General features: G+C 46.8%; 8 protein-coding genes across 8 annotated transcripts; 3 read left to right on the top strand and 5 right to left on the bottom strand.

Annotated features, from left to right (window-relative positions):
• Positions 1-1,256: 1,256 nt before the first annotated feature.
• N7517_005417 (putative HLH DNA binding domain protein) lies at positions 1,257-2,505 on the bottom strand (the record flags this gene model as incomplete). Its single annotated transcript, XM_056723147.1, has 2 exons — positions 1,257-2,394; positions 2,450-2,505. The coding sequence occupies 2 exons, from the start codon at positions 2,503-2,505 to the stop codon at positions 1,257-1,259; spliced, it is 1,194 nt and encodes a 397-aa protein (XP_056579397.1).
• Positions 2,506-9,630: 7,125 nt separating this feature from the next.
• On the bottom strand, positions 9,631-10,926 carry ecm33 (GPI-anchored protein Ecm33; the record flags this gene model as incomplete). The annotated part of the gene is made up of 3 exons (XM_056723146.1): positions 9,631-9,925; positions 9,981-10,815; positions 10,869-10,926. 3 exons carry the CDS (start codon positions 10,924-10,926, stop codon positions 9,631-9,633), a joined length of 1,188 nt encoding a protein of 395 aa, XP_056579396.1.
• A 4,095-nt stretch (positions 10,927-15,021) lies between these two features.
• On the top strand, positions 15,022-16,320 carry alkA (DNA-3-methyladenine glycosylase II; the record flags this gene model as incomplete). Its single annotated transcript, XM_056723145.1, has 3 exons — positions 15,022-15,971; positions 16,081-16,203; positions 16,257-16,320. 3 exons carry the CDS (start codon positions 15,022-15,024, stop codon positions 16,318-16,320), a joined length of 1,137 nt encoding a protein of 378 aa, XP_056579395.1.
• A 528-nt stretch (positions 16,321-16,848) lies between these two features.
• N7517_005414 (ubiquinol--cytochrome-c reductase subunit 7) lies at positions 16,849-17,631 on the bottom strand (the record flags this gene model as incomplete). The annotated part of the gene is made up of 4 exons (XM_056723144.1): positions 16,849-16,938; positions 17,089-17,142; positions 17,202-17,310; positions 17,516-17,631. The coding sequence occupies 4 exons, from the start codon at positions 17,629-17,631 to the stop codon at positions 16,849-16,851; spliced, it is 369 nt and encodes a 122-aa protein (XP_056579394.1).
• Positions 17,632-18,545: 914 nt separating this feature from the next.
• On the top strand, positions 18,546-19,534 carry N7517_005413 (uncharacterized protein; the record flags this gene model as incomplete). Its single annotated transcript, XM_056723143.1, has 2 exons — positions 18,546-18,711; positions 18,768-19,534. The coding sequence occupies 2 exons, from the start codon at positions 18,546-18,548 to the stop codon at positions 19,532-19,534; spliced, it is 933 nt and encodes a 310-aa protein (XP_056579393.1).
• A 1,985-nt stretch (positions 19,535-21,519) lies between these two features.
• On the bottom strand, positions 21,520-22,300 carry N7517_005412 (ankyrin repeat domain-containing protein; the record flags this gene model as incomplete). The annotated part of the gene is made up of 2 exons (XM_056723142.1): positions 21,520-21,840; positions 22,064-22,300. 2 exons carry the CDS (start codon positions 22,298-22,300, stop codon positions 21,520-21,522), a joined length of 558 nt encoding a protein of 185 aa, XP_056579392.1.
• A 1,059-nt stretch (positions 22,301-23,359) lies between these two features.
• N7517_005411 (uncharacterized protein) lies at positions 23,360-23,723 on the bottom strand (the record flags this gene model as incomplete). Its single annotated transcript, XM_056723141.1, has 2 exons — positions 23,360-23,575; positions 23,676-23,723. The coding sequence occupies 2 exons, from the start codon at positions 23,721-23,723 to the stop codon at positions 23,360-23,362; spliced, it is 264 nt and encodes an 87-aa protein (XP_056579391.1).
• Positions 23,724-24,055: 332 nt separating this feature from the next.
• N7517_005410 (uncharacterized protein) lies at positions 24,056-25,862 on the top strand (the record flags this gene model as incomplete). The annotated part of the gene is made up of 4 exons (XM_056723140.1): positions 24,056-24,227; positions 24,293-25,545; positions 25,600-25,692; positions 25,764-25,862. The coding sequence occupies 4 exons, from the start codon at positions 24,056-24,058 to the stop codon at positions 25,860-25,862; spliced, it is 1,617 nt and encodes a 538-aa protein (XP_056579390.1).
• Positions 25,863-25,977: the final 115 nt, after the last annotated feature.

The raw sequence follows: 25,977 nt of genomic DNA, 5'->3' as shown, positions 1-25,977 counted from the left end.
ATACATATCTTATAGCACAGCATACTATATGCACCTCTATTTCTACATTTGAAATGACAATCAGTATAATTTTGAACGACTATGTTGTACTCATTTGAAAGAAGAAAAAAGCAATTCAACCTCCCACCCACCATCCAAATCGCCTAGGAGAACACTTGTCCGTTTCGCAAAGTCTGGACTGGTCTCCACTAGCTGACACCTGAGACGGCCGTTGATCGACAGTTGATTCGCCCCCGGCAAGAAATCCACGATACCACTTGGAACATTGTTTGCATTCTTATGTCGTAGGCCCAGTATCCAAGAATGCTTAGGCAAAGGCAATATGTTTGAACTATCCGAAGAGGGGGAAATACCTAAATACGTAAAATATTGTGTTCAAATCGATAACATAAGAATTCGGCGTTCTCACAATTCCTGTGGTGAAACTTGTTAAGATAATACATCGTGTATTGCAGTCTATATAGACGGAGGGATTATAGTATATATATATATATATATATATACATTGGAGCCCACTTCTCAAAACAAACTTGCGCTAGCACCAGGAGAGCATAGCAATATAGCCCAGTATAGGAGATAAAACTGACCTATGTATCATCAACAAATGGTTATATGGGAAATGGCAGGACGGACTCAAATCATACCCAATGTGCTTTAAACCACTCCATGTCTGATACTTTTACACGGTACCATTCAGCGCGTTTTACAGTCTAACCCAACTACTATTATTTACAGAAGAGCAAGATTTTTATCGAATATGATCCATTGAGTCATAGCTATAGACATAGAAAAAGAGGAGAAAGTGACAAAGGAAATAAAGGAAATAAACAAAAGCCAAAATATATCCACCGGAACACATATATCCATTGTGTAAACAACGCCAAAGGACAAGAGAAAAGAGTAAGGAAAAAAGCCAACATTTTGTCCAAGAAAATAAAAGACGGAAGGAGACACCAAAACACCAAAATCAATCAACAAAGGAAAATGACTCGAGCAGATTGAGGGTTACTTGTTCATCCCCAAGATCGAAGAAAATATTGTTACACAATGCAGGCGCTAAATGCACATGGAGCGGGAAGATGACGGAAGGACTAAGCCAAATTGATCCGAGAGTAAGGGAGAGAGCAACCACTACTGCAAGGGACTCATGTGGGAAAGAGGATGCAGCACAGACAAAAAGGTGGAAAAGGAGTCATGATATCATCAGGGAACAGTGTTCAATATTGGGGCGTGCATCATCAATCTCCACTGCGGCTTTATGGAGACGCAATATGAGAGGGGCGGCGAGAGGGCGCCGGGAATGAGAAAGAAGAAGACTGGGAAGGAGGGAAGGCAGGAGAAGAAGGACCAGTCATAGGCGGGGTGGGAGTGAGATAGGAGCTGCCGAAGGACTGCGAGGTGGAGCTAGGCAAAGAGTCGTGGAAAGAAGAACTATAGGAAGACTCGGAGGGCATGCTGGCAGCAATCTCATCGCAGAGCACCCGCATGCCAGGTAGGCCGTTCTTCTTCTGACGTTTGTGTTCGGGGAACTCGAGGAGGGGTCCGGGGCTGGTGCTCTCGGACTTGGGGGAGCGGAACATCTGCTCGTAGGACTTGAGCTGGAACTCGAGGGCACGGTTGCGATCAGCGAGCATCTCGTTCTCGGCCTTGGTGGCTTTCAGCTGTTGCTGGGCAGTTTGGTTCTGCTGCTGCAGGGAGCTGACTAGCTGCTGCAGCTGCATGCAGCGGACCTGGGGCTGCAGCTTCTCTGAGAGCTGCGGTGTGACCTGTTCCTGGCGGATAAGGTGGACGATAATGGCAAGCATGAAGTCGACTAGGTAGATGGCTCCTTGCACGATGTGCTCCTTAGATTGAGTCAGGCTCTTGGAAGGATTCCAGCCTGCACGCTCAAGGAAGAAATCGTGGATACGGCTGTCTAACTGGCGGTGCAGCTCGCTGAGATTGCTGCGTCGGTTGCCCTCGGCGATGCGGTGCTTCTCGCGCTGGTCATCTTCAATAGATTGGGCGCTGCCCTTGCGCTTACGGCCACAGAGCTGCTGTAGAGGAGCCTTGCGGTTGAGGTTCTGTGGGGCCACCAAAGCCATAATCTCGTTTTGCGAGAGATCATTGGGCCAATCGACCGAGTTAGACTTTTGCATGACAAAGGACTCTTGCCAGGAGCTTTCGGCGGAGTTGGCCGGCGAGGGAGGTGTGATGATGTGCTCTGCAGCCGCCCAAGTTGACTTGAATTGGAAAGTGTCCTGGGGCCCTGGGGTGGTAGGGATGAGAGCGTCCTTCACGTTGAATGGACTGAAAGGACCGCGGGGTGGTAGGGGCAAAATCTGAGGAAGAGGAGGCAGTCGACGCTCCTCGCCCACATCAGAGGCAGCCATGCTGGTGCTGGAGTTGAAAGAACTTTGAATACATGTTAGGATATGTAGGATGGTATTGGGACAGTGATTTAACTCACGGCAGAGAGCAGCGGCGAGGGGTATCGGCAGTCATAGAGCTGATTTCTTCATACATCATAGTTGGCCGTTGAGAAATGCGTGATATGTGCAGTGGCGAGTGTGTCGAAGTGGTTGAAAGTATGCCGAGGCGATATGTACTTAAGGATCACGGCTGATTCGTGTTCTTGTGAAGATTCGGACTGACTGAGTCGTAAATTGAATGGCGAGGAGAGTGCAGATAAAAGCAAAGTTGTATATGCACAGCAGGAATGGATAAAAGGGGGCAGGACTATAGACAAGGCAGAGAAGGTGAGGCAAATTTGAAAACTACACGAGGCGAGTGTATAAAATGGGTGAGATAGTTCATGGAAAGGGATATCATGCGGGCTGGGGTGCATGTTTATATGTAGATTGGGGAGAGTACTTTGTTCACCATTCCCAGATCTCAGGGCCTCCCGGACCCAGGCGAGGGGAACCATTCACACTCTGGGCCGATCCTCGACAGACATGAAGCGCGGAATTCGGATGTCATACAGACAGAGGGTGCATTTTTTGCCCCACAGCTTCATAACGACGGGGAAGCAAGTTGGGCATCCCGGGTGGGTGCTCTGGACCACTTGCTAGTGCCCGCTTGGGCCAAGAAGAAGTGCCAGAGAAGGAAAATAATTATATTCGGTATCACAGATGTATCTGTCACATCCTGCACGGACCGAACCTCACATATGTACCAACATGTTGGATCAACGAATGAGAGGAATACAATCAAGCCCGAGAGGAAGGTTCATGATGATCCAGGGCCCCTAATTTGTCACCGAGTTGCTGGGTGTCGCGATCGACACGGGGAAGATTTGGTTTTTTTTTAAAAGCATTATGGCCCTTGCATCAATAGTTATCCCAATTAATGACGTTGGAGGTTCTTTATCAAGACTCTCGGATAACTTATACGGAGTGTGGAGGGGAACCGTTCGCGAGCATGAAGCCGGAAAAGGAAAAAGAAAGGAAACACACTGAAACGTAACCAAGATTTGCTTGCATATTCTACAGTATCTACGTACATCCGCGGCTATGTCCGTACTCATCATCAGATCCCCGCTGAGATCTCGATGGTGAAACGCTTGCTGTAACACAATCTCAGTATGCACCTCGATATGTTGCATAGATAGTCAGGAGAAACTTCTATGATCGTGCGATATTATCAAGGGGCTACCCATAATCAAGCTAATACGCTTCGAGGCGCTTCTGGTCAATTTAAACTGCGCCTAAGGTAAATAGAATCAAGCAAGGACTGCGGGAGTGTCAACCTGATACATGCGAGGAGGTATACATTAAGAATAAGGATGATAGTTCCATACAATGGAGTCGGTTATAATTGATCTACGAGGAGGCTATAAGCGCCATTGACGGCCTCTGCGTTAGGATTGACGGTGGATATCATCAAATGGGGTATGTATGGTCGCCAGGTAAGCGAATCACCAGAATAGATCAGGCGAAACGAGATGATCGCTCGAGGAAACCAGCGAGTTGGGACGAGACCCAATGACCAGGGTACGTTTACTGTCAGGCAGCGAATCATTAAGATGGAGAATATTTGAAATATTTTGACACACAGACGTTAGAGAATTGACAAGTCAGAAATGAATATCGATACTTTATTGATTTATTTCTAGCCAAGCCCTAAAAACCCTAAACATGGACACGTTCCCCTAGTGGAGATTCGAAGCCCTATGTTCATATTAATTTCAATTTCGTCTCTTTAATAATATCAAATAATGTACCCCATATATGATATAATACTCATCCCTAGCTCTTTCCCGCGTGTCGAAGAAGCAATGGTGGGATAATGGTGGGAATAGAGCTGTCATATTCTCCTTTCCCGTCTCAACCAACAGTCAATCACCTTGCCTCATGGCGACTCCATCGAGAGCACTAGTCCCCACGTTCTGCCCGTTCGTATTTCCAATCCCTATTATTCTATCATTTATCAGTCACAATGACAAAAAATAAAGCCTAAATTACGGACTTGCAGTTATATGCATTCTACGCAAATTCCCGAAAAAAAAGATAACCTCACCTGAATATCCCCCCTCTTTCGTGCTCTTCAATCTGAAACTCATTTCCTCCTTTCCTCTAAGCATATGCACTCGATCGGTGGCTTACACTAAGTTTCGCACGCCTATGATCCATCTGCAGTAACTCGAAGGGGGAACTCATGAACCAGTTCAAACTCTACTCCGTACTTGTACATTGTTCCGAGAGTTCCCCGGATCTGGACCTCAGTGATCTTCACATCCTTTTTGTTGCCTTTTGCCATTTTGAGTGACGTGCATATTCTCTCCGGATCTCCTAACAAACCGAAATCTTAAAGTTTTGGAGATCAAAGATTAAATTCTGATCCCGATCCCTGGGCCCGATGAGGTTCTGTCTATCTGAGTTATCGTACTTTGTAGACTACCTAGGTATGTCTCAAACTTAGTACTCTGTTCTTTGTGGTCCGGTGACCATATGGATACTTTCGTTCCTCTTTCGATATTACACACTCCAAGCTCGGATGGATCCCCGTCCCGTGCGGCTCATGTGTGACAAAGCCACCGTATACAAATTCATGTCCCATTCTCTCAGGTCTTCTTCGCCTCCACGATGTTATCGTAAAGCTTACAGTACGCTTGGCGCCAATGAGCATCTTCGACCTGCCAAATCATTCCCAATAGTCACCTCTCCCGTGCCGCCTTTTGACCTGTCAAGTTTCAACTGTCAGTGACAGGGGACATTATAATTAGAGAAATCTTATTCGAACACTATTAATCTACCTAAGTGAATCACTTGAGTCTTTGATTTGAGATGTTCGAAGTCAACTGAAATACTGAATCGTCGCCAAGCGCTTAAAAGCGCCAATTCATGCACGATGCCAGATTTTCTCCTTTGTGTATACTCCGTACTTTGTAGCATGGTAACCAGGACCAGGGGACTTGCTATACCACGAGTCCCTAGTCTATGGTGCATATTTGCCATGGTGCATGATTCGATCGGCTTCCTCAAGTGCAAATTGACCTCTCTCGCCTTCTTGGAGAAGGACTTTTTTTTTTTAGATCTTCGATTATTATTGCCATGTGTCCTGTGTCCACTTTAAATCGCCCCTCTCAAATTCCGTACAGTGCACTACTGTGCGTGTTGTCTCCCCACTGGAGCACCTATGATTTCCTACTCGTTCTAGTTAAGTAGCAAGCATTGAAATGCAGGCTCGTGTCAGACTGATCCCACGACGGAAGGGGCTGTGTCCTTTTAGTCTATTCGATAGAGGAAGGCTAATTTCAAGAATTACTTGGCACTATACAGAGTACTCTCTCCGCCTACGAGCGTTGATGGACAATAATTATTGTCCCCATACATGATATCCCCCATACATGATATCATCTAATATCAAAAGACGGCATAACAGCAAGGGCAGATGATCATCATTGTTAGTCAAAAAGCCCTGTGGACCTCAAGGCCTGACTGTCCACTTCGCACAAAATACGATATAATCTTGGGAGTAAGGTTCACTCCTGATTACCCGAATAGGCAGCAGGCGTTTACCGTTCAAAAGTACTTGAGAGAAAAAGAAATACCTAAACAACACCAAAAGTCCAAAAGTCCAAAGTGATAAAATCCCGCAACCCCAGGAACGAGCATGCAGCAGCTCTCTAGCTGGAATATATTCCCCGACTGGTGCAGTCGCCACCGGCTCCTGCAAGGATAGCTGTTCAATACACAGATCTAGCAGGCGCCCGCGGTGCATAGTACATACTTTGTACGTATGTTGTAGGGACTATTTCTAGAACTCAAATTCGCCGCATCTGAGGGGTCACACTCGAGGGACTTCTCTGAGGTGCATGGTGCATGCATGCATACACATACAGCAGGTATATGCTCCCCCGTGGAGTTCGCGATCGAGGCAACATAGGTACTATGTGGAGCTCTGTACAACGTATCTTTCGCTCTCGTTCTATGGAGCAGGGATCGCCTAGATCTGGTTCCTACATGATGCATTGTGGCATCGATTGGCAATACGGTGCGCTCAGGGCCTCCACCACTTCCCACTACCTGGATCACTGGTTGCCTCCAATGCAAGGCGGATGTATACTTTGGTGGACCAGGCCTGAAGATGTACATCTTTATTCAGGTACCCTTGTTTTGCTTTTTCTAGTTTTGGCGGTATGCATCATATTCGTGCAACATTTGACTATAAGACGACAAAGATACAGAAGCGGAGTTCCGTGTGGGATATATCCTTGCCACCTTAATATTACACTGCATGTTATAGTCTCTACGGAGTACTCCGTAATCTCCATTGCCAGCTCATGTCTCGCACTACTCTCCACTTTTCTTCTTCTTATGCGCTGAGCCCAGGCTAGTACGTAGGCAAGAGGACCACATTACCTACATATGTTGTACCATTCCGTTTCCTCATATTTCTGATCCAATTTCTTCTTTTCTGAAGAAAATAAAAGAGGATCAATGCCCACTATCAGGACCCCCACGAAGAGTTTATCTTGGCAGTTCCCCGTTCACGTCGATGTCAATGCCGAGGTAGATCAAAGGCACTAGAAAAGTCACCCAAAGTACGATATTCGTACAATATACCAAAGTACAAGGTTATAGGCGTCGAGAGTTCCGGCCAATCGGGCCACAATTGGTGCTATTCGGCTCGCATTGGCAGATCTTATCAAAGTATATTTTGCCTTTGTACATCCAGGATTTTGACACTGATGGTTCAGAATGTCCGCTACGTCTCAAAGGATTTCAATGAGGGACTCAAAACTCAGATGAACAAAAAGAACAGAATAATAGGGTTTCCCAAAAAAATATACCCCAAAGTACGGATCACCATAGGTACTTTCCATCCCAGCCATCTATATTTCTCTTTTCTATAATATACATAATGGTGGCTCTACTCTGTATATTGTGCCTTGTGGGCTCAAACCATGCAGACACGGTCTGGGGCCCATGTATGTCGACACATGCGGTAATCTTGAGATGCAAGCACACGTCCAACACCCCTCCACAGTCGTCATCCAATCCACCAATCTATACGATATACAAAGTACACGGGATCTGTTCATCATTTCCAACGATCAAGAGTTCGTCGCTCAAGATAAGATTCCGGCGACCCTAAACTAATGCACAATGTTCTTCACAGCGTAACGATCGCCGATTCCCCTCTTCCCAGCCACCGGGATCCCGCTCTGCATATTTAGTTGCAATTATCTGGTGGGCATACAACAACCATAAATATGTCAATATATATACTTTTTAATAATTCAATACATACGAAAGGATTCAATAGCATTTATAGATAACCACCATGATTGGGCCAATTCAGTTTATCAAAAACCTCAACGTCCCAGCCTTCCTTCAACCCTATATCATGTCCGGATAAAGGAACCAACCAATCACCCTTTCGATTTTTCTGTGTTCGTTATCCGTTTCAAACTAGCTGCGATCCTGATCTTTTTTCTCGCCCTTCCGGCAGGGATCTTCGAATCGGATTGAGCGACGCGGCCCGGTGTTGTGGATTCGACTTATCGACTTTTCCCCAACGAGCTGGGTTGGCATTGGCGGCTCCATTTTTCACTGTTTCGAGACTTCATTGCAAGTTAGACGATCTTGATACACACATGGTAGCTTAGTACGGAGTAGGTACTCTGCAGGTGGCCCTATATTGTACTATCATCATATCCCTAGCATACAAAGTACATATACGGAGTACAATGTCTATCTCTTGACACGTACAACAGAATATCCTATGGACCTACCTACTTGGGAGTAGATAGTTACTTAGCCTACGTAGAATGCCATTTTCATTTTCACACTATTTAATATAACTAAGTCTCTCTAATCTTCTCCCGACTAATCCACGGCCGGGGACCAACACCCCCACGCGGCCACGCCTTGCCACCTCATAAACCCCGACAAAGAGTAAATCCAACAATTGTCCATAGGGCAAGAGAGTTCCGGGGACGACTTTCTAGTTCCCTCTATTCTGCCCTGTCTATTCCTCCGATCCATGTTCCCTGTTTCATAATCTATGATCCATCCCGCTACTAAGGAAGCTAGTAACTAGCCCCAGCCAAGAAAGAAAAAGAACAACGCACACAATCCATCCACATGGATGTGTTCTACCGATATCCAGTATCTAGCGTCTAGCGCTTAGTTTGTACCCACCGGTATCCATTTCGTTGTCTTTGTGATGGTCAGATATGACCTCAGATTAACTGATTACTAGTAGATATGTAGCTAAGCAATCTAGGTAATATGTTATACGTGATTCACCCGGAATTTTTATTGTGGGTTGTGAATGTGGATTCTTGTGTTCGACTCCCCAGTGTGGGATTTGGAAATGGAAGAGGCTAGATTCATGGGTCTTTACGAGGATTTAAGTTTTGGGATCTGGTAGAAGTCAATCTATGGCCAAGTAGGTTGGAGGTTAGAGTTAACACTTGAAGGTTCAATATGGCGAGGTTGTGGGCTTTCGTGATGGGTGGATATATATGTTCAGAATAGCAAAAATTGGAAATGGTTTAACGCCAAGGGCTTTGGTGGATTATGCGAAATCGGGCAACGGGTCCATAGATGCGTCTAGACTATATGAGCGAACGGGAGCTGGATCTGCAAAAATGCAATGTCCAAGGGTCTATGCCGAGGTCCGACGGACCAAGGGGATGCCGCTGGGTATTCAAGACTACTACGATGGATATGTATCGAAGGAACTATGTTTCTTGTGAATGAACGTCGGGGGTAAGATGAGATACAATTACAATCATTAGCTCGCACGCAACTAGAATAAAAGGCAATATTACGGTATCAAAAAAGCTCAAGGAATGTTTACACAAGAAGTACAACGAGAACCGAGATCCAACCCACAGGCCCGAAGCAGCCTCCCCTCCCGGTATACCAACAGGGAATGAGCAGGTTACAAAGTGCAACCGAATGCATTAGGACGCGATGAGCGAACCTTGGAACATAGCAAGACAATCAACACAAAGGATAAAAAACTCCATCCTGGTGAACGACGGGGACGCGTCTCCCGGGGTCAGAATCAGTATCGCGAAAGACCGAATTATTATCATAACAACTGTAACGAGGAACGAATATTGAGATCGTTGCTTGGTAGACTTTTATACAAAATCCCCAAGGTCATTTGAATCCTCCACTAATCCATCGCTTACAGAAGCTGGGCAAGGGCACCGAAGATGGCGGCGAGGCCAACAACGGGGACGTTGGCACCGGTCATGAAGGCAGCACCGGAGCTGGTGCTGGAAGAGCCGCTGGAGGTAGAGCTGGAGGTGCCGGACTTTCCGTTGGAAGTGGTGGGGTTGTCGTTGGTGGCATCACACTTGAAGCTACCCTTGATGACATTGTCGCTCTTCAGCTTGCGGAGATCGTCGCAGCTGAAGTTTCCGCGGGTGCTCTGCATGTTGAAGCTACCCTCGACGTCCTTGAGAGCACCAAGAGAAAGCCTATTTGTTGTTAGTATATATGCGTAGACAAAGGTATGGGAGCAAGATCACTTACTTGTTGAAGGTACCGCTGAAGTCAATGGCACCGTTGACACGCTGCAGCATGGGGAGACTGATGGTGGAGAGCTTATCGTCACGGGCAATGGTAAATCCACCGGCAACAGTCTTCAGGGCGGGCATGCTGATGTTGGACAGCTTGGTGTTGTCCTTGAAGATCAAGTCACCGGTCTGGGTCAGGTTGGGAGCGGAGAAGGTCTGGAACTTGGTACCCCAGAAGCCGAGCTGACCGGTGAGCTTCTCGAGGGAAGGCAGGGAGACGGAAGAGATGTTCTGGAAGGTCATGTTGGTACCGGTGCCCAGGTTGGGGAGGTCGATCTCGAGGGTGTCGAAGTTACCCGAGAAGCTGATCAGATCGGTGGCGTTCTGAAGGTTGTTGATGTTGATGGTCTTCAGATCACGGTTGTTCTGGATGCTGAAGGTACCGACAGTCTTGAGGGAGATACCGTTCAGGTCAGTCAGACCAGTGTTGGCGATGCTGACATCACCAGCCTCACTGACACCCTTGGGGAAGGACAGCGACTGGAGCTTAGGGAGAGCCTCCCAGTTGATCGAACCAACGGACTCGAGCTCAGGGAAGTCGAGCAGGGTCAGGGTGGTAAGTCCCTCCAAGTCGAACGCCTTGCCGATCGAGGTGAGGTAGCTAGCGGTGATGGAGCTGACATTCTGACCACCGGAGCAGATCAGACCGCCGGAGATCTTCTTGATGCCGGTGAGCTGGAGGTCGCCGCTGAAGGACTTGTCAATGGTGATATCACCCTTGATGGTGGAGCAGGTGTTGATGCCATCAGCATCGCTCTGGGTCTTGATCTTGGTATCGCCACAGTCGTCGGCTGTCTTACTGTTAGTGGATGTATGATAAATGCGAGAGAATCCGAATACTCACAGGCAGCGAAAACAGCCTGGGTGGCGGCCAGCACAGGGAGGATGTACTTGAGAGACATGATTCTGAAATTGTTAGTGATGAATTTCGGGGGAGTTTTTCGATCAGGGGTGTGGGGATATGTACCGATTATAGATAGTGCAATAGCAGAGAGAATTCGCAATGAGTGATTAGAGAAGAAGCGCTTCAAACGAGAGGGAAGCGGAAATACTGCCAAGTGGACAAGGCAGGAACTCTCAAATGGTAAGAACGAATGGACGAAGGTTGAAGGAGGAAGAAGAAGAAGGAGCCTTTGGGTGAGGAAAGGGGAGGTGGAGATTGTTTGTCTAATCTTACCAGGTGCCACTTTTTTTTCCAAAATGCCATACCAAGGGGGGAAGCAAAACACACACAGTACCGCATCCGGCGTGTCAGGGCAGTGCCAGGTATTTTATCGCTGGTTTCGACATTTGCACTTACCAAAATTACCATAAATGACTAAAATTACCAATAAATTGAAAATTACTCAAAAAAGAAAACTTTAATAATTTCACCAATTCCTGCTTTTGAACGCTAGCTCGGTCTCGTACCACCCTTATCCTCGCCCCTTTCTCCATTTGTCTATAGAAATCTGATTTGGGTATTTTCTTTATATGATTCAACGTTTCCATGGAGAATATTATTGGACTTCAGAGATAGTTCATTATATGTTTTTGTCACTTTCAAATTGGGCCCTGCACTCGGCAAGGTACCCTGTATAACTTGAGGGGCCTCGGCATGGTGTGAATATGCTACATGGAGTAGATTTTGCACAACCATGTAATTATTTGCAGTGTCTATTAGCCTCGCTTGGGCCTATCAAAAGTACAAGGTAGTCATATATCGGTATCTTGGACATTGGGCCATGCAAATTTATGCTCATCTACGGAATAATAGAGGATACAGCGTTGATACTAGAAGGATCTAATAATAATGCATAAATACTAGCCTGTAACCGACGTCCAATCCTACAGCACTTGACGGGTCAATCCGAAGTTCGCTAGCTAGCCAATTCATCAACGGCCCCATCCTATCTATCTCCTGTTGTCGTCATCCATGCAACCAAGCTCGAGACTCCCCTGTTGATCTTCAAGTGTTTTATGCTGTAACTTTTCTTCTCATTGGATATTCCTACATTTATATGAGACAATCTCCAACCCCTAAAGCTATTATTGTACGATATACTTGGCAAACGCACTGAATCCCTCTGAACTCTGCACATATCAACAACCTCTCCGAAACACTGGACACGCAATCTTCAAATTTGTCGAAGCTTCTCACTTTGATAGTGGTCGATCTAAATTTGCGGGAACCCAAGCCTTCCCTGGACCCGCCCCCTGCCGCTATCGTCGATTCCCCGACATGCGCGACTTCTTATTGGCACGTTGGAATGATCCGCCCTGGATTACTGTCAATCCTCGCTGTTTTCCGAAAAAAATACACCTCTACATGACGCGAAACAATCGCCCCCCTCGCGAGTGGGATATGCAGATGGTGTCAGAGAAAGCCGATCAAGCCCCCTATTTTATGCGCTATGCGCACCACAGTTGGTATAACAGGTAATTTAACTATCGAAGATAGTCGATCGCAACTGATTCTGTGGAACTTCGCCACACTTTCTATTTGTACCCAACCAGGTACTTCACTAAATGGGTATACATGCATCTACCTTGCCTATATTGTACAATGTACAGCTTTATATCACAATGATGCAGCTCCAAGACGATCGTAGCGACTCCGGAAATTTTCAATGTACAATGGTACTGAGGAACGAAAATTTCAACATCTGTGCGTTTTCGGTAATAATGCCGGCTATAACTTTGGCCTCGGGGATGGAGCTTCAATTAAGACGCGACGATCAAGCCGTGGATGTCTAGAGCTTCATCGGCCCGGCAAATCTTTCATAGAGATTTCCATCTTCTTCAATGTCCAATGGAATTGATGATATTGACCGTTATATAATTACACACAAATGTTCCCCTTTTGGGTGGCAACAAAGTCATTATTGTTGCAGAGTAAATTTGGCGAATGTTTCACTCGATAGATACATCTCACCCCACTCTTGCACCGTTCCACCAAGTGATATGGTTTTTTTTGGGATCGTTTGAAGACTGTCAATAAATTTGGGTCATTAGGTATATTCTACGTCTTAGACGGAGAATGGCCGCGTTGTCTAGCAAAAATACAAGTCTGAAAAATTGCAAAAACTTGACCTCGATACTTGCCCGTGCCCGTTACGCCACAAATATGGTAAGCTAAGCCCAACTCTGTGCCCAGGTGCTGTTCTACACTTGGCAGCCACTTGTCACAGTACAAAAGGCACATGTTTACGGTGATTTCTCATTCAATTCACATTCCTATCCTGTCTACCTAGAGGCCTAGAGAATACCGGAATGCGCGGAACGCCTAGGAACTGGTGTATATCGATCTAGGGGTCGCGGGTTGCCACATTCCCTAAACCACATCAACAAGTAAACATGCACAATTCACTCGCCTGACCACTACGGGGTATGTGTTTATATCCTGTGCCGGATAATCCCAGTCGTACAGGCTGGAGCTTCAATGCGAAGCTTTTCGGCCATCTGGCTCTCGTGGTCCGTTGGCTTCTGAGACTAATTTAATGGTCTCACAACCAAGGATTCACTCTTGATTCGAACTGATGCACGAACGTCTTCGGGGATTTGACTCGGTCTAACGCTTCGGCCTAATTGCCAATCTGTGTTTTTACTGGTCAGTTTTTATATCCATTTTAGATGAACGGTCGGTTCATCTCCACTAAATTCTTTTTCTTTTCCTTTTTCCCCTTCCCGGATATAATTAGACGGCAATGGGTCAATATAACGTAGATCACTGCTAAGAGCACCTGAATCTTTCATGCAAAATCTACATAGCTGAGCACTACTCCGTACTTCTTATATGAATCAGACCAGTATGTATCTATATCTACATGTAAGGTTGATCATCGAAATTTCGACGTAAAATCGGTATTGTATTACGGAGCTACCATGGATCTAACATCAATGTCCACGGGTGTTCTTGCGGATAGTTCCTTGGAATTGTACAGCAGCGGAGTATATCACATCCAATCGCGTTTTATAAATGATTTCTTACTTTCCGGCATTTTTCAATTTTGGTTTGCTGTTACCAGTGCATTGGCTCGGAATATCTATAGCTGTCTACTTTATGAGGTATACCGGAAAATACTCTCGACTTAGTGTTTATATATATGTATTTAGATTGAGGTTTTTCCCGTCGTTTTGACGCAAATTATAACACTGCCTACAATATATAATTTATAAGAATCCTCGATGAATTTTAACAATGCATTCAGCTGTATTCTCCTAGGTCGGACTAAGTCATAATGGCCACGTCACGCTCGTTGACAGGATTTTGATTTTCAAGAAGCTCGAGTTGCGAGTCTATCATGGAAGGCTTTATATAGTGCTCCTCAGCACCAAAATCTCACTTCTATGCGATGCTCAAGCAAAGCCTTGTCATTGATGTCTAATACCAGATAGCTCATAATATTGGGGGCGGGCTTTAACTGCTACGTTAGTAGCCGGCACTGGTCACGGCAGGGAACGGAAAGTAATTATGTATGCGACTCAATATCAGATCGTCAGATCTTACTCCTATAGGATATAATATAAGGTATGGTGGACAACCCTGGGTAGAAAGGAAAGCTCTATCAAATATGTTGTGGGCTACGTCGTCTCATATTTCATGGGTGCGTGCATATTGAGTGTAGGAGTAGCCGTTCTGAGCTTCATAGATGTTTTAGGGTCTCTTTATGAGGAAGATCTATAAATTATCTTGTTTAAGAGGGATCTCGGGAGATATTGAGAATTATATATTTCAATTGTCATGCAGGAAAAGTGGTATCCCTACAATTATGCACCAGAAAGATGAGATCAATTATCACATCGAGAATCAACGCTCAATGACAGAAGTTGCATGCCTGTCCAGGTGCCATTGAAGAGTATTGACGAGCGTCATTGTGCTTGGCACTCGGGGGTTGCCCGGCGAATCTCCAACTCCGCACATCCGCAAACCCCAGCTTGGCTTACACCCCCTCGAGATTTCCTCAGATCCAATACATAGGTCATTGAAACCGGCTTACCTCATATCCAATTCGAGAATGTCACTAAGACGCTCAGCCCGACTGGGCTCCATCCCAACCATCAAGACACCACTACTACAAAGCGCAGCCCCGAGGGAAGCAACTAGAGTCCAACACAGCGCAGTGACAAAACCTCGCAAGGCAACCACAAAGTCCAGCAAATCAGATAAAAAAAGCACAAAGACGAAACCAAAAACAGGAACATCCTATTGGTCCCCTGAACCAGCAGCCACAGAGAAACAAGAAACAGACAGCCACCCATCAACCACTAATCCCACGATATTCAGACCTCAGACACCACCTCCCCTCGACCGCCCCGTCGACCCGCACCGAACAAACGCAACTCTCATCACCCCCCACGGCTCAACAGTAAACGCCTACCCAGCACGCGGAGAAGATGCCTCGCCCTCAAAAACCGGCATTCCTCGCCCAACGGCTACAACAGGGACATTACTCGAGAAAGCCACCGCGCACCTCATAGCGACAGACCCACGTATCGCAACAGTGATAGAGAAGCATCCGTGTCCGCTCTTCTCGCCTGCGGGCTTAGCAGAGGAGGTAGATCCCTTCAACAGCCTGATTAGCAGCATCATCGGCCAGCAAGTCTCTGGCGCAGCAGCAAAGTCTATCAAAAACAAGTTTCTGACGCTATTTGATTTACCCGATACTGTTGCTCCTGATGGACATAGACATGCCAAGTTCCCGACCCCAGATCAGGTCGCCAAGTGTGAAATCCCTACTCTGCGCACGGCGGGGCTGTCACAGCGCAAGGCGGAGTATATCCAGGGTCTTGCAGAAAAGTTTGCTAGTGGAGAGCTTGGAGCAAGTATGCTGGCGCGGGCTACTGACGAGGAGCTTTTTGAGAAGCTTATTGCTGTTCGTGGATTGGGGAAGTGGTCGGTTGAGATGTTTGCTGTGTTTGCGCTCAAGCGCTTTGATGTGTTTTCTACTGGGGATTTGGGAGTACAGTAAGCTTCTTCCTTCCACAGTTGTTTTTGTTCTATGCAAATTCTTGGTCTTATGGCAGGAATTGTTTGCGTCGTGGCTTAGGGAAAGTGTTTGCTGACACCTTAGTAGACGAGGCTGTGCTGCCTTTGTGGGTCGTGATGTGAGCAAACTCAAAGGCAAGGGTGGTGGTAAGTTCAAATACATGGCCGAAAAGGATATGCTGGAACTTGCTGCCAAGTTTGCACCATATAGGTATGTCCGACCCTATCCATGGTGCAGACAATGTACTTACTTCGTTGGCTTAGGAGTTTATTTATGTGGTATATGTGGCGGATTGAGGATGTTGATGTGGCTGTTCTTGGTGGTTGAAAAACGTAGGAGTATGTATTCGCCTTCGCGAATCAGGCTGTCTTGATACCATGTTATTTATTGGATATTGAGCATTCAAGACGGTGCTGTAGTATAGATGTTGCCATAGTACATAAAGTCAAACCCTGAGAGTGAATTGTGACTCTGATTTCGTGGCCATGAGCAAATGGGTGTAATTGAAGATGTTATACATGTGCATCCAGATTATGTTGGGCGCCTGACGCCCAAACCAACCATCTACCACGCATAGGCTATCCCGAACCACAACTAGCTTAGTCGTTACCAGAGTTCATCAATACAGCAAGAGGTGCAAGACCCGCTTGTCGATTACAAGATTGACCAAAGATATAAGCGCGCGAAGAAAATCGATTTGTACAGTATCAGTACACTCAGGCTGCGTAACCAAGCCATGGGCCGCCGACGACGGCACCCATTCCATTACGAAGAAAGCACACCAGGCGTTTATTCCATGCCAACAACAATCCAACCCCCCTGTTTTCATATTCTATTGAACAAGGCAGCAACGGCTTACTTGCGGACAACAAGGTTGTCAAGGTCAGCACGCTCCTTAGCCTCCTTCTCGATCTCGCGGATGATAGGGCTGAGGTACTCGACGTCCTATTTGATTCGCATCGTTAGCATTGTGTTCGTTGTGGTAAGTAGATGCCCCAAAATGGAGCCAGGGTGGGTGTGACAAATCCGTGCAACAGGATTGGCCGGTATGGAGACCAATGCGGGGAGGGCGAAATTTGGATGTTGGGGACTCACCTCCTCGGGCTTGATCTGCTCGTTGGCGGGAAGGAGAGTGTGGGAGATGGAGCACTGCAATTGACACATTTGTTAGGTTTTGCGCCAGTCGGATACAGAGGAAGGGGTCGAACCTGGAAAGCACGGCGGATACGGAAGACACGGTCATAGGCCTCCTTGGCAGGAAGACGCTTGATGGCCTTCTGGACGTTCTCGCTCTCCTCAGGGATCAGGTCATCGAACCTAATTGGGCGGTCAGCAAGTGTCTCAGTGCAACCATGCCACGAGCGATATCCGAAAGACCGGGGCTCTGGGCAAATCCGACACAACTGCGATCATATTCCAAAGATATGCCACCGGTGCGCGACAGATTCGACCAGCAAATTCCAAATCATTGTTTCAATCGCTCGTGGTCGAGGGGTCGTCGATGCGGGAGGGCAAGAATTACTTGAGTCCGAGTCTCCTGTAGCCGGCGGCATCGGTGTACCAGTGGGAGAGAGGGGTGAGCCAGCTCTTGAGCCATGGGCGCTTGACGATGTAACTGGCGAGCGAAGGGGCAGACATTTTGAATCCCGGGTATCCCAATTGACGTGGGTGTGGTGAAGGGTTGGAAAGGCTATCCGACTGGAACACGAGATGACCCGATGTTGCGAGGTTGTGCAAAACGGAGCTCGGGCAGCTAGTCCTGAAACGGCAATTCTACGCCTGAGGCCTATACCACGTGATGTTTATGCCTCAGGCAGTGGAGAGACTGGGAATGTCAATCGGCAGACTCCATCTAACGAATGGGGTTCCTATGTCATACCCCCTTCTCGATCTTATCGCCTGCTTTGATAGAGATGGGATTTGTTAAGTCTCAAAATAATCACTGATCCCTGTTTACACCGAGAAGCTTGATTGTTCTGAGAACCCCGCCCACGTCCGTGCTGCAGATAATAGAACATTGCGCATTCAAGCAACCACACCGGGTTCGGTAACCATCGGCCCCAGAAAACTTTCTCTCAATCCTCCCTCATCTCCCACACCTTCTTCTTTACACCATTTACGAGCTTTGGATATTCGGGTAAATCTACATTTCTTTCCCAGCTCGGTTTGAAATAGGGTTCTTGGGTTCCGGATCGAGCACCCGATATGCTCGTGTCCGGGGGCCCTCGTTGATTCAGTACGGTTCGACAAGCTGCGTGAGCGCCGGCCACCAAGATGTCTACAAACGGCCGAAGCACTCCGGACAGCTCACAAAACCAAACTCGGTCAATCCATGTCGACAATGCCCCTAACGTGCCTGCCACCCCGAGCTCTGATTTCAAAGCTCGCCTCGAGGTCTTTTCCACCAAGATACCCAACTTTTACATAGCACCTTTGTGCGGAGCTAGCGCTGGCGTGGCCTCTGGGATTGTCACATGTCCTCTTGATGTTATCAAAACGAAGCTCCAAGCTCAGGGGGGTTTCGGCGGGGAGCAAAGGAAGTTGGCTCGGGGATGCTGTATCGTGGCATGCTCGGAAGCGGGAGGAAGATTTGGCGAGAAGATGGCATCCGCGGTCTCTACCAGGGACTAGGTCCAATGTTGCTGGGATATCTTCCCACCTGGGCTGTTTACCTAGCGGTCTATGACCGGACTCGTGAATATTTCTATGACCAGACCGGTAGGTACCTCCAGAATGGAGGATTGAACCATTTATCAGTACTGACCAAGTTACAGGAAGCTGGTGGTTATCCCGAGGCTATGCTTCAATCACAGCCGGTGCATGCTCAACAATCGTGACGAACCCCATTTGGGTCATCAAGACCAGGCTCATGTCACAAAGCCTTAAACAAAACAGCGAAGGAGTGCGAGCCCCTTGGCAATACTCAGGCACATGGGATGCTGCTCGCAAGATGTATCAAATCGAGGGCATTCGCTCCTTCTACTCTGGCCTCACCCCAGCTCTACTGGGACTAACCCATGTGGCCATTCAATTCCCTCTCTACGAATATCTAAAAATGGCATTGACAGGATATGGTATCGGTGAACACCCCGATACTGGTAGCTCACACTGGATGGGAATATCCCTCGCCACTTTCCTCAGCAAGGTCTGCGCAAGCACAGTCACATACCCGCACGAGGTCTTGCGGACCCGACTCCAAACACAGCAACGGACTATTCCGGCACAATCCCACGAAGAGATTGCGTTCCGCGGTGGATTGAAACATCCACATGACCGCGGCCGGTCGGGTGGCATCTCCTCCTCAGACGGAATGCCCAGCCGCCCACGCTATAATGGCATGGTGCGCACGTTCCAGACAATCCTCAAGGAAGAGGGCTGGCGTGCATTTTACTCCGGGATCGGCGTCAACCTGTTCCGGGCCGTCCCGGCTGCAATGACGACTATGCTCACCTACGAATATCTGCGGAAGCAGATCAATACCTTGCAGCATGATGGTGCGCTGAGGATCCAGATGGAAGAACAAGCTCGGGGATCCATCTGACACCCACGATCTATCAACACACAAATCACTACCTCCAGTCTCCAACCTCCCTTCATATCCGCCTCTAAAACATCGCCCCCACCGCTTCTGGTCGCCAAATCCTCTTTTCTCCTTTTGTCACAACCTGTATAGACATGGACGGGGCGGTCTGTTTCTCAATATTTGAAGATCAACCTTTAGCGAGTAAATTTTGGCTACTGCATTCCGAAAGCATACGAGGGTCTCGGCATAGATGACAGTGTCTCCAGACTTCAATGTTTTGACATGTGAAACAGCTTTCACATGTCTTCACATGCTTACCTGCGCACTACATCTCAGCTGAAAAATCATGGTGACCCGAAGCATGGCTTTTCTTTCTTCTGCTTTCTAAACCTGTCTACTATCTTCCTGGCTTCTGCATGTCTTTTCTGTATATACATCACCTATTATACATGCTTGCCCATTCTCGTGAATACACATACTCAAATAAATCAATTGAAACTACACTGGAAAATGATAGATATTCTCATCTCGATCGTTGTGAACCCTCTGGTATGAAAAGAGATAATACTAAACTTTTCTAGATTTACTATTTACTATAAATAAAATACCCAAAAATTACTAGCTTTTCTATATAACTTATATATATCACGAGGTTAGTCGTGTTTACACTATAGTACCGAACCAAGGGCCTAGTGCTGCGGCACCGGTGCTGCGGGACTTGTTAAGGCCTATCTATAACCTATAATAGCCGTGTTAAAAGAGGAAGAAACGGAGACCTTTAATCAGGTCCTTTTCAAACCCTTCGGATTCTTCCGTTCCCGTTTTATCTTATTACTCTAGTGCTATCCTTACGATCGATATTAACGCTAGTTTAAACCCGGCATATTTCTTTACTTTCGTACCCGACCCTAGCCCGATGCTATCTTGACCCTACATGGCGGTAAATTTAGGGAAACTAAGACCGTACACGTTAGACGAGAATGCGTTACTAGTGCGGCTTAAGGAAAAAGAGGCAATATCATAGTCTGAGATTACGACTCACTTCCTAGGCCGAAATATGTCATCTCTCTAAGTCCACTATTCAACCAAATTACGCCATAAGGCCAGCTCTCGGCCTGGAAAACCGAGGAGACGCGAATGAGAGGCTATGCTATCAGTATATTTTTTGGTTCGGGCATTGATCAGTGAACTCAATCTGATTTCCACATGTACGGAAGATAGTATAGAGATCGCAGCGTATGCAACTTATAATCTCACGTTTATTTCTATCAGCGGATACTTCGGGATTTTGGGCATTCCTTAGCTCGCAATAAGTATGTCTCCAACTATGCCAGTGACGAAAAGACAACTGACCTATCAAGAATTCCTACTATCCAGCCCCGAAGCTAGTCACAGACCAGTACTGGAGCAAGTTGACAAAGATACACCTGAACAATATACATGAAGCTGTACGACTAGAGCGGACCTTCCACCAGATCAGACCTTTGCAATCGATATTTCTTTTGCCACGCAGACTTTGATGGCAATCTCCCTTCTTTGTGTATTCACACTTTACAATCATTTGATAGCAAACTCAAATTCGAATTTAGTATCTTCAGAACAAAATAATCTTACTCAAAATCCAGATCAGCTCTAAACCATCCCCAAGCCCGCTTCCATTACCGTGAGAGGCTTTCTCATACGGCAAACGTTCCTATCCAAAATTACCTATTCGTGTATCTTCTGAGGAAGATTGGCAACCTTCTTTCCCGCATGGGTCAACAAAAGCTCCCGCGCACGCTGAGGGCTTAGAGAAAACAGGGCACATTTCGCAGCCCAGCAATAAGGAATCATCAGCGTATGCGACTCGTTTGCTACCCGACGAGGACGAACTCTTAATCGAACTGAAGGAAAAACAAAGTCTTCCGTGGAGCTGGAGGAAGTGTTACAAGACCTGCAGCCAGTCCGGTCCATCAGATCTGAAAATGTGCTTTCAATTTTTCCAAAAACACCATCCTCCAATATTAATGACCGATTGAGTCCTCGAGCAATTGTACAACTTCAAGTTTGCTTAGTCTCCTGGCGCAATCCAAAGCGGTGTCCCCATTTGCATCTTTAATGCTCAAGTCTACCCCGTCATGAACCAGGAATCGTACAACGTCGACCTTTCCAAGCTCTGTCGCCTTGTGTAAAATGGTACCAAGTCCCATAAAAGCGTAAAGAGACCAGGAGAAGGGATGATTCTGATACATTGTCGCATTCAATGGAGCACCTTCCTTAAGAAGAAGTGTTAAGACTTCAAACACTTCAGATTCCCTATCCAGCGCGTGGAATAGAAGCTGGCCCTATTGTGTGTCGCCTCCATTGCCAAGAAAAAGTTTAATGTTTGAGATAGGTGCGTAGTGAACAGCATAAGAAAGTGGCGTCAAGTCAATCAGACATTTTTGATTCGGATCAGCTCCATGCCTGAGTAGCCATGACACCATCTCTTGGTCCCGGGCCACGAAACTAGAAATGACTCGGTTACGCGGTTAAGCTTTTGTAGGGAAGAGATTCTTACCCAAGTACCGGGGGCTGTGCGTCACTTATTGGCTTGTTGACATTCCAGCCGTTCTTAAAAAGCGCTTCAAGGACATTCTTTGCCTTCCACTTCGCTGCTTCCAAAGCGTAATCAGGGTGCAAGGGTAGTCCATGGGAAAAAAGCGCCTCGGCGAATTGCGCATCATCATATCTAACCGCATCTATCATGATTGTATCCAAATCAAGCAGGTCGAATTTGCCGTCTGAGACAAGTGAGTCCAACATGTTCTGAAAGGTTTCAATCTGTTTCTGATCATATACCAAACGTAAATTATTGACAATCTCAATGGGCGACCGTATTGGAACGCTTGGTAACTGTGAGAGGGTAGACGAGTTTCCTGACAGAATATGGACTTCCATGACTGTTAGAATTTTATAATGGCTCAAACGGGATTAATGCAGCTAACTGATGATGGATGTGTTTGAATCTACAGCAGTAGAGAGATCATGAAAATGTACAATGATGATATTGTATGATGATACGTGAAGTATGAAGAGGGGAGAAATACAGATACAGGCCTAGGGCCTAGATAAGATACAGAGGTCATGTGACTAATGGGAGATTTCAACAGGATGTAAAGAGAAGAAAATGAGGGCGAGCAGGGTACTATAAAATGCATCACTTGAAAGTAGGTAAGTGGTTGGTAAACATATGGATCACGTGACAGATTATTTAAAATTGCCGCACTTATTTTTTTCCCTCTTTCCTCTTCACTTCTCCCATACTTTTTTTTTAATTCACCATCAATCCATACTTGTTTCTCAGGCGTTTAATGCTGGCCCTTTGATCAATCCATGCAGTCACAAATCAATCTCATATGTTGAGTTTGATCAGATTTACTCGCTAACAACTTTTATATGCCACCTGTATTGCATCAAATCAATAACCCCATTAGCTTTGTGGTTATTTGATGCATTGAAAGGCAGTTGGATCTATATAGTCTCGTCATCCTTTGTTTACTCTCACCCACCTTGGCATTCCTTTGGCCGAACCACACATTCCTTCTTCACTATTCGCATGATGAACAATTTCAAGATTGAACTGGGTTGTCAATACACTTAGACTCCCAGGGCATGATCATTCATACACTGAAAATTCTGATTGAATAAGAAGACCCATATGTTGCAGTTGATTTTACTTTGTTTCACCTATATAGCCACGAAGAGCCTCAATGACTACAGAATTATACAACCATTAATATCACAATAATGTATTAAACACTGTTGTAGTGGATTCAGTCCATATAATACATGTGAGAAAGCACCTTTTAACATAGGAATACCTCAAGGTCGTCCTTTCCCACCATTCTGCGCTCGACTCTCATCAAGTGCTTGTTGAACCCAGGACTCGTCTTTTCTCTCAAATGGCGTAGCTCGCTGATAAGGACTGGGCCCTGGTGCTTGGATCTGGGCATCTCGCCGCGCAGTGCGGATAGAACTAATACAGTATGAACAAAGGAGGACAGCCATTGTAAAAGCTGCAATAGGAGCATTGAGAGACTGGATGAACATCAGCACAAAGCAAAAATTGGAGAGTGTGGCTAAGAAACCAAGTGAGATGATGGTGTTTAGATGTTGGTCTTTGCAGCATTCTACATACCCCTTTTGGCTTGCCTAATGCTTTCGGATTTGACCTTTGTTGGGTCATTGTGTACGGAGTATGTTGTGTCGGATTTTGATTTAGGCTTGAGCTATCCTCGGGCTCACCTTTGCCAGCTGAACTTATTAGATAGAGCTGTAGCTTATTGGTAATAGGCAGGACAGAGTTGGGCGAACTTGAGAAAATTCGAAGGAAAAAAAACCAACTAGTTGAGGGATAGGCAAGGGTAGTGGTAGTGATAGTAGTGATGGTCAAGTAATGGTGGGGAGGCGGAGAGCGGAGCGGAGAGTGCAAACAGGTCAAATATTTGGCTTATCGCATCATTTAATCGATGCCGACGTTCTCAGGCCGTCGACACACCCATCTTACCATAGCACCCCATGGCTTCTGAACCCACTCCCTCAAGAGGGGGCATGTCCCTGTATGCCAATCTACTTAATACCTCCACTGATACGCCTGGCACCATCTCCCGCGCCCCTGTTGTCTTTAAGCAGTCGGAGACCGAACATCAACCTGACGACGCGGCTGCCAAAAAGCAACAACTGAATCCTGGTACTCACCCTTGACTTGTTGGATACTATGAGCCGCACATGCTGACTTACTCTTTTTCTTCATAGCTTCCCTTCGGTTCCAACCTCCCAAAAGGCCACAGCTCTCAGCCCAGAAGCCTAAGCCGAAACATACTTTACCTAAGGCCGCGCCACAACCACAGCCCTCAGCCAACCAAGCTTCGGTACCGACAAAGAGCACTTTGGCTGATTGGACCGCCATTGAAGATGATAATTATGAGTACGCGCGTGAGAAGCGACAACGCGGTGGAAGAAAGAAGCGCAAGAAGAACTTTGAGACACATGTCGTCCAGAACTGGGATGATATCTACGACTCTTCTCGACCCACCAATAACGCGGAGCACCGCCATAATGATGAGAAGATCGGTGAAGTCCGCGAGTGGAAGGATCGCTTGTATGCGCATGTCAGAAAGCGTTCACCGAGCAGATTTTCAGATAGCGAGGATTATGAGCGGCCAAAAAAGCGTATGTTCGGTTATTCTACGAATGGCGACGACACCCAGACTAAAAATATAACACCAGGACAATTTGCGCCTCCAAGCAATTTTGCACCGCCGCCAAATCTCAATGATGTGCCGCCACCAGCTTCGATCCCCAATGACCCATCTGGTGAGGATGCATTCGCTCGCCGTGCAGCATTGGGGAAAAGCTTCGATAATCATTCTATCGCCGTTCATGCACAACTCCCGACCTCGTCACCATCCCGAGCTCAAGATCCCGCCCAAATTCCCGACAACCCACCATCGGGACATGTCATACCACATCCTCCTCCAGCACGTCCCCTCGACGCCTTCCAACCTAGCTCCGCAACCATCTCCTGCGCACCAGTTCGATATACCCTTCCACCACCCCCAGAAGACATCCCAGCCTCTGAAGCCGAACTTGAAGCCGTATTGGCCCAAGAACAGCCGGCAGAGGAGGAAGAACTAGATGAGTCCGCGCCACGATCCCTTCGTCCCGGGCAAAAAGGCTTCGCAGAACGACTGCTTTCCAAGTATGGCTGGACCAAGGGCTCTGGTCTTGGCGCTACTGGTTCTGGTATGGTGAAGCCTCTGCAGGTCAAGGTTGAGAAGCGCAAGAAGCGACCAGATTCAGAGGGCGGTGGCTTTGTCACGCCTGCTGGGCGAGGTAAGATCATCGGAAGCAATAATAAAGGTGAATATGATACCAGCAAGTTTGGCCCTATGAGCGAAGTAGTCGTCCTACGAGGCATGCTGGTCGGAATGGATCTGGATGTCGAGATGGAGGGTAGCAATGATGGTGGTTTGATGCAGGAGATTGGACAGGAATGTCATATCCAGGTACGTTTTCTTCCGTCGATGAGCTTGTGGGCTTGCTGATTTGGGGCCTCATAGTATGGAAACGTGGAGCGAGTGTTCATCGCTCGCAACGTTGGCACCCCAGTCCCGGTCTTTGTCAAATTCCAGAATCCCTTGTCTGGTCTACGGGTAAGCTTTGGAGATCTACATCTTGATTCAAATGTGAGTTTGTGCATTGCTGACTATTGCATATACGATAGGCCGTGAACGCGCTTGAAGGCCGTATATTCAATGGCAACACAATCACCGCGCGATTTTTCAATACCGAGAAATTCGACCAGGGGATTTACACACCCTAATTGCCCAATTTGGTGCCATTTCATGCATGTGCATGTTATGACATCTCGATCATTTGCTAATTTGTGCTTTCTCGACTATTGCACATACAACAGGCCGTGAATTTGCTCCAAGGCC

The sequence above is a fragment of the Penicillium concentricum genome, assembly GCF_028827145.1.
Source record: "Penicillium concentricum strain IBT 3081 chromosome Unknown utg000002l_segment0_segment0, whole genome shotgun sequence".
NCBI classification, from domain to species: Eukaryota; Fungi; Ascomycota; class Eurotiomycetes; order Eurotiales; family Aspergillaceae; genus Penicillium; species Penicillium concentricum.
This window is presented reverse-complemented; position numbering and strand designations above follow the sequence as displayed.